The sequence below is a fragment of the Molothrus aeneus genome, chromosome 28, assembly GCF_037042795.1.
Source record: "Molothrus aeneus isolate 106 chromosome 28, BPBGC_Maene_1.0, whole genome shotgun sequence".
NCBI classification, from domain to species: Eukaryota; Metazoa; Chordata; class Aves; order Passeriformes; family Icteridae; genus Molothrus; species Molothrus aeneus.
In genome coordinates this window covers 1,888,908-1,899,997 of record NC_089673.1, presented here as the reverse complement: position 1 = coordinate 1,899,997, position 11,090 = coordinate 1,888,908, and the positions used below count along the sequence as shown (strand labels likewise).

Here is an 11,090-nt window from a genome sequence, read left to right as displayed (position 1 = left end):
TTTAAAAATTGAAAATCCTCACCCCAAATCGCAGTGCCCCAGTGGAGTGAGGTGCACAGAGGGTTTGTCCGTGGCAGCCAGGCTCGGAACAAAGTTGTGGGGTGGAGGGGGAGGAGAGGGTGATTGACAGCCCTGGGCTGAGCCTCATCCCTCACCTTGGGCCATGCGGTCTGATTGGCCGCCTGCTGACATCCCCGAGCCCTGCACTTTTTAATAGACGCTTTTGGATGATCTACGGGGGGAAAGGCTTGGAGAGGTGTGTTTCTGACAAGCCAGAAAAAGTCACCCGAGCCACGAGGGACTTGGCTTCACTCTTTTTACCCCCCCTCCCCTTTTTTTTTTTTTTTTTTTTTTTCCTGGGAGGAGGGGGATTCTTCATTTTGGCACTTCATGTTTTTCTGAAAACTTCGCGGCGATTTTTTCCCCCTTGCACCAGCCTGGACTGATGGATTACCACCTGCTTGGACTAATTCTGTCTTTTCTCTTCAATGGCACAAAGGTCTTAGCCGGTTACCCAATTTGGTGGTAAGATTCCTTCCTCCCCTCGCCCTTCCTCTCCCTATGATTGATTAATGAATTCATTAATTATTAGCCATGGGAGCTGTGTGTTCCTTCCTTTTCACCCCTCGCCCTGCGGAGCTGCATGCTGGAGTTGAAGCGTAATTTCATCAGATTTGACCTGTAATTAATGAAATCTGCAAAAAGTTTGGGGGTTATTTTGAAAGGGCCATGCCTGGGTTTCCCTTTGCACAAATGGAGGCTTCCCTACCAGTCTTTAATTTCTCCATTTTCGGCACTGTGGCGATGGGCTCTTGGTTCAGATGTGAAAGGATGCGGTTTTATTTCCTTGTGCAATGGGAATTTTGTCTCTCCCATCACTCTGCCCCAGGGATTTTCTTCCTTTCCATGAAACTGCAATTAATCCTTTAAAAAAAAAATTTAATTCCATTTTCTGTTTGGTTGCTGCGTTTTTTTGGACTTCTTTCCCTTCTTTTGTTGTATTCTGTCATGTGAATTTAGTCCGGCAAATAACGCAAATGGCACCTGAGAAAACATTCATTAGTAAAATTGCTCAAAGGTGGATTTTGTTCATTTTAATTATGGAAATGCCGCTAATTTCCTTGCACCAACGAGAAAAATAGATTTTAAAAGAATTGGTTATATCTTGTAATGAGGCTGATAAGTAACCTGAGTTACTTATTTTAAAAATAAATCAAACTCTCTATAAATGAATACAGTAACAAAATGTAATTGGAAGCCCTTTAGGACAAGAAATATAGAATTAAATATTCCAGGTCATTTAAAATCCAGCAGCCAGCGAGTTGCATAACAGAGTGTTTCAGTTTATTTCTGTCTTTATGTAGGATTTCTTGCTGGAATATCTCTTGTTAAGTTTCTGTATGTGCCAGGTAGGGGCTGTGAGCCTGATGATCCATAGGGAAAAGAGGGAGATGGTGGAATTTGGTGCTACTGAGATTCTTGGGTTATTTTCGCCTTTCCAGAAAAGTCTCTCTTCTTTATTACTGAATTAGATCCTTTCAGTGCCAACATGGAGATGGCAAGAAGTAGGTGGGAGTGAACTTGGGAATGGACTGCCATGTCTGGGAATATTTAGAATTCAGGACGGAAAATACGAATTGTTTAATTTTTTTTTTAAATAATCCATTTATTAACGTGGACTTTGGGATGAGAATTTGCCTTTCCAGAGGAGAAAGACTGAGCACAATGAGAAGTCCCCGCTCAGGAAGCGTTTCAAAGCTCCGCAGGTTCATGAAATGGCTAAATCACAGCAGGTTTTCCTGGAGAATTAAATGATTTCCTCGCCCTGAGCGTGGCTGCCCAACTTCAGGCCCTCAGCCCTGGGCAGGGGAGGCTCCTGAAATACAGAGAGCAGCACTTTGATTCCTTCCATGCCTTTTCTGCCCCACCTGGGCACAGGGCATGCAGAGAACAGGTCAGGATGCCAGGGCTGGGGCTGAGCTGCCGGGGCAGGGACATCTCACCATGGCATCAGCTCATCCCACCAGCCCCTGAGCTGCCTCAGGCTTTGATATAAATCAGGATTTAATGCCCAGATCAAGGAGAGTTTCAAGTCTCAGAGCGTTTCAAGTCTCTTTTCTTTTCTCCATGAAAAGGTCTCGTTTTCCCCCGTGAAGCAAAAATGTCCCCCGTGAGCAAAATGTCTCCTGTGCCTGTTTGCAGGAGCAAATGCTGCAGACAGGTGTCTGCCCCATCATCCCCTCCTCCCAAAGCCCTCTGGGCTCACCCCAAAGGAACAATACAGAGGATGTAGGGCATGGACAGCAGGGGCATGGCAAGCAGCATCCCTGGGAGAGGAGGGAGTCGAGCACACTCTGCACAGAATTTCATCCACAGATCCAGGTGGATTTTTGTGTATTTTTATGTATTTTTATAGATTCTGGCAAGACCAAAGTGCCAGAGAGTCTCTGTTGCTCTGGAGGGATGTGAGGAAGTGCCCCGTGTAGGGCTGAGGTTGCAAATGCTGTGGGGTTTTAGGGGCTTCTTGAAGGCTGAGGGAGCAGGAGGGCAGAAATACCTGGGCCAGGGTTCCCTGGTGCTCAGGCACAGACAATGCTCCCAGAGCACACCAATTCAAGGTTTCCTTTGGTCCCATGGAAGGCTTTCAGTATCTGCTCTGTGGAAATGAGGTTGATGTAGTGGACTCTAGCACGGTGATATCTATGCTCTTAAAAAACCATAATTTTCCAATTGTCTTCCTGACCCTCTGCTCCTGAGGCAGGCACAGAGGAGGCTTTGGGGGATGAGCCCCACTTGCAGGGTTCAGCACACCCCAAAACAGGGCAAGGAGAGCAAAGGTGGGGCTCAGCATCAGCCTGGTGCCCTGTGCTGTGTCCTGCAGGCTGCACTGGGGCTGCCTTGGGCTCCCTCACCCCCAGCTGAACCCATCTGTGCTAAACTCGAGACTTTCAGGAGGACATTTCATGTGGCAGAGCCCCAGGGATGCTGACAGGCAGTGCCCTGTCCTGCTGGCACCACCTTCCTGGGGATTTTCCTGCTGGATTGGGAATATTTTGGCAGCAGCATCCAAACAGATCCTTTCTGCTGTGGGACAGAAAGGAGAAAAGGGTTTATTTATTCCTGTGGTGGGGAGGAAGTGTCTGTGTGTGCCCTAGGAGAAGGAGAGTGATGAGAATGGGGTCTGATCACCTTGTAAAGGGTTTGGGGGTGGCTGGAATATTCCTGCTGCTCCAGACAATGCCAGGAGCTGGCAGCAGTGACAGTGCAGGGGATAAAGGCAAAGGGACGGAGCTGCTCAGGGTTTGTGGGATGTGTTTTATGGAAGGGCCAGGGAAGGACGTGGTCCTTGACACTGTCCAGAGAAAGGAGAGCCCAAGTGCAGCCCTGGAGCTCTGCAGGGAGGTCCTGCCCCAGCTCCCTGTGCTGCAAACCCAGAGCCTGGGGTCCAGACCCACTGGTGGCAGCAGGATGGAGAAGCCAAGAGGGGGTTTCAGCCCAGCTGGGATGCTGGAAACGCCCTGACATTGCCCTGTCCCCATCCAGGCAGCTCTGAGTGAGCTCCAGGGGTGGCTCAGGCTGTGGATGTAACCTCCAGTGAGGTATTTTGACACAGCTCCAACCCTTCTTCACATGCTGCCATCCCACCAGAGCCCTGAGAGGGGAACAAACGGGGCACAGATGGGAAAAGGTCACTGAAATGCTGCCTGTGAGTGCTGACAGGAGGAGCTGAGGCCAACAAAGCTCCCTCAGAGACGTGTCCAGCCCTTGGGCTGTCTGCTTAGTGCTGCTGAAAGAGAAGGAGGAGATGTGGAGCTGTGGTGGGGCCATGCAGAGCAGGCTGCAGCTCCTCCTGGTGCGGGCAGTGAGGGGCAAAGCTGGGCTCAGACCTGGGGCTGCCCATGAAAACAGCCCTGAGTACCTGGCTGGCCACAAAGTGCTCAGGAGCTTGTGATTCTAAAGGGTTTTGTGGGCCTCAAGGGTTTTTCAGTGTTTTTGCCAGCCAGGTGCAGCTGGAGGGAATCCCTGCAGGGTGGGACGGGCAATCCATGCCATGGAAAGCAGAGTTGTGGAGCTGGGATTGAGGTGGATCCTGAGCAGCAGGACAGCCCCAAGCACTGCCAGAGCAGATCTCCAAGGATGCACAGCCTCAGGACCTGGCACAGGGCTCCAGGTGACATCTCCTGCTGGTTTTGTCCTGCCCAGTGCAGAATCCCAGCGTGGTTTGGGTTGGAAGCAGCCCTGGAGCTCGTTCTGTTTCACTCCTTCCAGTGGAGTCCTGAGCTCAGCAACAGCTTCAAAATGCTCCCAGAGCATGGCAGCACAGAGCAATAAGCACTGTCACACTGCTGGCCTTCAGGGGGTCTCATTCCCTCAGAAATTAACCCCTTGTGTCTCCAGGACAGGGCCAGGGCAAGCCTGGAGCCACCAGAGCCCAGGGAGAAGGGCTCTGCTTCACTCAAGAGCCTTCCTGCCCTTAAAACACAAATCTCTGTCCTGTAACTGGAGTCAGAAGTAAATTTAAAGTGGCCACAAAAGAGCTCTGAAGAAGCTGCTTAATTGCAACCAGTTCCTTATTTGACTCCTTCACTAAAAGCAGTGTTTGCCAAAGTGAAGCACTTGTAAAGGCACCCAAGGAGGAGCACTGGGAATTCAGGGGGGATTTTTGGCCACCCCACCCTCTCAGCTGGAGGTGCTGGGGTAGAGGAGGCCACAAAGCAGCGATTTCCCATGTCCTGCACTGCCCCATCAGCCTGATGGGGTCAGGGAGGAGCTCACACCCTGGGACAGAGGCAGGGGATGCCCTGAGAAGGCTGAGCCAAAAGATAAAGGATAAAGGACAGAGCTAAAGAATAAAGCAGGGATTTATCAGGAGACCTCAACGGATCCACCTTGGGCAGCACAGGGGCCCAGCCAGGGCTGTGCCCCAGGTGAACCCAAAATGGTCACAAAATGAACCCCAGGTGAACCCAAAATGCCCACAAAATGAACCCCAGGTGAACCCAAAATGCCCACAAAATGGGTCACGGGGTGGTTTTTTTTTTAAGTTTTTTAAGCTCTGCTCCATTTGCATATTGGAGTTCATTGCCCAATTACAGCTCCAGCCCATGCAGTCCCATCTTTGTTTTTCTCCAGCCCATGATGTTTGTGCTCTTGTGCCTGAGATTTGGATCATTTGTCCTTGGTCCCCAGCTGGAGCAGGAATTTTTTGTCTCCCTGCTCTGTGCACAGAACTCACCATCCCATGATATGAAGCTCAAACCCACACATTAAGCAGCACAGAATCTAAAAAATATAAAAACCAAAACCTGAGGCATCAAGGGGATGGGGACATGAAGGAACAGAACTCACAGCTGGGCTCACCTCAAACACAGAGAGCTGAGGGGCACCTGGGGCTCCTGCACAGCTCAGGAGGATGCAGAGGAGCTGGAACGGGGCTGGAAAGGTGCAAGGAAGGTCCTGGGCTGGTGCAGGTGACCAGGGGAGGTGAGAGCTGCTCAGGGCAGCTTGGAGGGCCCTCACAAACAGCACAGGGCTGATCTCCCCTCTCCAGTGCTGAACAATTGACAAAGGGCATCACCTGAGCCAGAGATGACACAAAAGGCAAAATGGCAAAGGCCTCATTTATTTCATCCTCTCTTCTTTTCTAGCTTAGCTCACTACAGGTGGAACTGATTGGTCATTTAATCAACACATTTTTCTAATTAACAAGACACCCATTTACAAACAATCTTAGGAGAAAAACCAGCAAAACAGATTGTTAGAAAAACACCCCCTGCAGGTTGTTTTGTTGATATTTTGGCTGTCATTGTTTATCCCCAGCTCCCTAAAGCTGCCCAGGCCCACTCTGGGATAACTTCCCTGGCTTTCTCTCTCTCTGAGCAGGCTGTCACATCCACAGGACAATTGCCAGATAAAGGTTCACTCCTTGCTGCAGGGAGGTGAGGAGGGGCTGTCCTGGGGCATTTGTAGGGTCAGGCTGCACCGCCCTGGCTGGTCCCACTCTGAGCTCCAGGGATCCCCTCAGGTTCCTCTCCTGTGGCTCCCTTTGCTGAGGCCAGGGCCACCATGGGTGGTGTTTGAGCTTCTTCCTGACAGCCCCAGGTCACTCTGTTAGCATTCAGGAGCACATAGTCACAGAATTATTAGGGGCTTTTATTGAGAGCTCTGGGTGTCAGGGGCACAGACCCAAATCTGGCTCCACCATGGGTTTGGGATGAACTTGTTTTATATTCTATCATTATATAACTTACATATTAATTATTAAACTTACATTGTCTATTGTGTACATTGATTCCATCCGAGCACAGATTTCTCATGATCCCCCTCAAACCCCTAAAGTAGTTTCTCATGATTCTTTGAACAAAAATTATACCTAATCACATCTAACAATTACATCATTTATCATATACTGACTACACAGGTGCAGTTTCACATGATCTAGCAAATACAGGATCATGTGAAAAATACATTTACATTTTAACATGTATTTTTACGAAAACACAAATACATTTCCCAGGGCCTACTAAGCCTAACTTTCTTTCTAGCTCTCCGAATTTTGTGATTTTAGAATCTTTTACTATCGACTCCATTCCCAGGGCACATTTAATGGGGGTTGTGCCTTCCCCAGGACCCCCAGCAGCTCCAACTCATGTGCAGCCCAAGGCTCCAGTGGAGCCCCATGACAAACCTGGAGGTCCCTCCTGTGTCACCAGGGATACCACAGGCTCTAAATCAGGAGGTTAAAAGCAGCCAATTTATTGGAACCCCTTCTTTTATACCCTGGTCTGATACAGGTGGACCTGACTGGTCATTTAATCAACTCATTTCTCATGTTTGGTTAATTAAGATGACACCATTTGAGGAAAACAACTTGTTATAAACACCACCTGCAGATAGTTCACAATTCTTTCTCTCTGCCTCCCTAAAAGTTCCCAGACCAATTCATGGCAAAGCTTATCTGGCCATGATCTCTCTCTGACCAGACTGTCACCTCCACATTCCTGATTTTTGAATTTCACCCTCTAGCTGACACTCAGGGGGTGTTTGATTTTTCCTGTGTCACTCTCATATTTTCTGAAAAATCCCTTTGCCAGGATTTCTTCTCCTGGGAAGCTGAGAAGCCTCAGAGAAAAAGGAAAACAATAATTATCTCATTTGTTTCTCCTGTGTTTTGCTGCTTTGGAATGTGGTTGGAGATTGTTCATCCAGCATGTGAATTGTTTTTACTTAATGATCAATCACAGCCAGCTGTGTCAGACTCTGAGGAGTCAGTCACCAGTTTTTAATTATTATTTTGTTAGGCCTTCTGTAAGATCCTTTCTCAGTTCAATATAATATAATATAATAATATAATCATCATATCATCCCTGGGAATTAATAGTATTCCCGCTTCTTTAATATTAATTTTTTAAATGCTAATATTTAATATTAATTACTGAAAATTAATAGTATTCCAGATTTTAAACATATTATTTTTAAATATTAACATTTAATATTCATTCCTGGGAAATATTATTTTTCAGGCTTTTAAAATATTATTTTTAAATATTAATATTTAATAGTAATTCACAGGAATTAATGGTATTCCAGCTTTTAAAAAAATATTCTTTTAGAAATATTAATATTTAATATTAATTCCTGGGAATTAATATTATTCCAGCTTTTTTTTTAATATTAATTCCAGCTTTTCCTGGGATAAGCTTTCCCTTGGGACAGAGGGATCTTGAGAGCCTCTCACTCCATGAACCTTCTCTTTCTGGGACCATACCCAGGACTTCTCAGAAATCCCAAATTAACCCCAAAACCTCCCTCCAGTCCCACATCCAGACACCAGAGCTGCTGCTGAGGTAACAAAACATCCCCAGCAGGGACTGGGAGCCTTGGCTGGAAGGGATTCCAGGCCTGGAAATGCCTGTTCATCACCAGGGCTGGAAGTGCTGTGTTATTTGTTTTTAGGTTGGAAGTAAAAAAGGAAGTTTTTGGGATTTTTTGGGGGTTTTAACGTGTGTTTTTTATAGAGGCGTGTTTCATTTGTTAGTGGCAGTTTTGTAATTTTTTAAAAATATTTTAAATGTGAAATTATTATATTTTATTTTTTGATTCTGTGAAATATATATATTAAGAATTATTATTAAAAATATATTTCATATATAATTTTAATGTAGAATAGTAAAATGCCACCCCTGGAACATGAAAGAACCATGCTCTGAAAAGCAAATTTACCCCGATAAAGGAGCCAAAATCCCTAATTCCTTTTCTGAAGATGGGTTTCCTGATTTGCTAATTTGCTAATTTGTCTTGTTCACAATTCACTGAACCTGTCTGCTTTTAATTAATCTTACAAATCTAATCAAGTCTAACTGGCACCTTTCCCAGTGCTTGCACTTTTAAATGAGAACCATTCCCTGATGCTCTCCAGCCCCACCCTGGCTCAGGTTCCAGATCTTCTGCATCCTTTTCAAAAGGTGATAAAACCTTCAGGGTTTTTTATTCTCATCCCATTTCTATGTCACAGACTCACTCAAGATTCCTGCAGTTACTTTCTAGAAATTGTGGAGGTTTATAATTAAGAAATTTGCAGTGGTCCTTGAATAATGTCAAAGGAGTTTCTTGCAGCCAGGGGCACATTTGCAAGGCAGGTTTTACCTCCAGAGGTCTCTTAGATATTAGGGGGAGTTTCTTGTTGGGTTTTTAGGGTTTTTTTTTAATTGTTGCAAAATATTTCAATTGTGGTTTTAAATTCTGATTATTGCTCGGGCCTGATTAGGTTTGGTAACAACCAACTCCCCTTTAACAAACTTTAAAAAAACAACTTTTAAACTAAAAATTAAACTAAAAATTAAACTTTAAAACTTTAATAAGTTTTTAATGAAATTCACCTGTTGTCTATCTGACAGGGAGTTTATTCAGAACACAGAGCCATGGCTGTCTCTATATTTTTACTTTTCCTTTCAATTTGCTCATTTTTACCCCTACAAACCTAAAAATAAGATCTCCAGACACCAAGTCCTCGTTTGTGGGTTTGATGAGGCACAGGCTGCTGCTGTTGGTGAAGTGAGGATGTAAAAAGAGTGGATATGAAAGAGACTCTTTGCCTCCAACAGTGGTGCAATGCTCAGGAGCACAGTTTTGGAGAAGAAAACCCAAAAGGAGACTCTTCCCTCGTGGGGTGGGGCTGGGGCTGTGATTTTCACATCCTTTTGGGAGCAGTGACACCTTTGTGACATCCCATACCCCAATGCCAGGAGGGTTGGGAAGAGCCAGACAAGAGGGGGACAGCACCACCATGGACACTCCCAGAGGCTCTGGAGGTTGCCAAAATCAGCCTTTGGTGCCCAGAGGACACAGCTGAGCTGCTCAGAAGTGCTGTAAGCCCATGGAGTGCAGATGCTTCTCTGCAGGAGCTGCCTCTGTCCAGCCCAGTCCAGTGATCCTGGCTCAAGAAAATCCAATTAATTTCTGTCCTAACACTGTCCATGGTCCTTGTGTGTTGGATTTGTGGGGTGCCCTGGTGAAGGAAGGAATGATGAATGTGACTCCATGTCCTCAGAAGGATAATTTATTATTTTATGATACTATTATGTTAAAGGATGCTATACTAAACTGTACTAAAGAATATCTAAAAAGATAATAATGAGAATTTGTGACTTTTTCCAGAGTCTTAACACAGTTTGGCCCTGATTGGCCAAAGAGTGAAAACAACTCACACCAGAATGCAATGGAACAATCACCTGTGGGTAAACAATCTGCAAACACATTCCACATTAGCAAAACACAGGAGAAGCAAATGAGATCAGAATTGTTTTCATTTTTCTCTGAGGTTTCTCAGCTTCCCAGGAGAAAAACCCTGTGCAAAGGGATTTTCCAGAAAATGTGAATGCCACACTTGTAGGACAGGAGTCTTGATCTGTGGTGTAAATCCAGGCTGAGCTTTAGTTGTGGCTCCTCCTAGAGCTCCTGAGGCTGCTCCAGGGACAGGTTTGGAGCAGGAAACATTTGGGTTCCACCTCAAGCCTTGAGACCTCAGCTCAAGGTGTGCCTTGGCTTCTCTGCTTGGCTGGAAACCACACACAAAGTGGAAAATCAGATTTTTGGTGGGGTTCTGCAGGCTGTGAATTCAAGGCTTGCTGGGGAAATGAAGAGCTGGGGGTAAAATCTCCCCTGAGTGCTGGGATGAATTACATTAGGGAAATGTTCAGTGGGAAGAGCTGCTCAAAGAACATTTGCCTTGAGGTTGGGCTTTCAGGTTCTTGAGGCAGATCAGGCTCCAGTAACTCCCCAGTTCCCTGGTCTTACACAAAATTTCACCCAAGAGAGGGTCCCCTTCCCTCACAGTCCTTGAGCACAACAATCCAGAGCCAACCTTCAGCTCAGGCCACCCTGAAGCCCTGAGAAGGCTGACCTGGAACAGAGACTGGACAGAGCTAAAGAATAAAGCAGGGATTCATTAGGAGGCCTCAATGGATCCACTTTGGGTAGCACAAGAGCCCAGCCAGGGCTGCACCCAAGATCAACCAAAATGGTCACAAAATGAACCCCAGGTGAACCCAAAATGGTCACAAAATGCCCCATTGGTCACTGAGGGTCTCTCACTTTGATCAGTTCTGCTCCATTTGCATCTTGCAGTTCATTGTCCAATTCCAGCTCCAGCCCATGCAGTCCCATCCTTGTTTTTCTCTCTCCAGCCCAAGCTGTTTGTGCTCTTGGGACTGAGCTTTGGATCATTTGTCCTTGGTCCCCAGCTGGAGCTTGAATTGTTTCATCTCCCTGCTCTGTGCACAGAGCTCACCATCCCCTAAGAGAAGCTCAGCCCCACACACTAAAGCAGCACAGAACCTGAAAAATAGAAAAGCCAAAACCTGAGGCATCAACCTCACATCCCATCGCTGCTGGGAGCTGAACTGAGCTGAGCCAAATTTTACCCTTGCCTTGAGGTTCCTGGGAAGGAGGCAGCAGCACCCACACTGAGCTGTGGAGCAGAGCCAGTGTGACACATGGTTCAGTCTTTCCTGCAATATCCACGGCAGTTTGTGTCTCACACCTTCCCAGAGCCCAGAGCCTTCCACTCCAAGTGCTTTGCTTTCCATGGA

General features: G+C 46.4%; 1 protein-coding gene across 1 annotated transcript in view; it reads left to right on the top strand.

Moving 5' to 3' along the window:
* Nucleotides 1-445: 445 nt before the first annotated feature.
* Nucleotides 446-11,090, top strand: part of WNT3 (Wnt family member 3) — a 32,936-nt gene continuing 22,291 nt past the window's right edge. The window contains exon 1 of the mRNA XM_066566940.1: nt 446-525. Coding sequence (XP_066423037.1) covers nt 446-525 — 80 coding nt within the window. The remainder of the gene's footprint in view (nt 526-11,090) is intronic.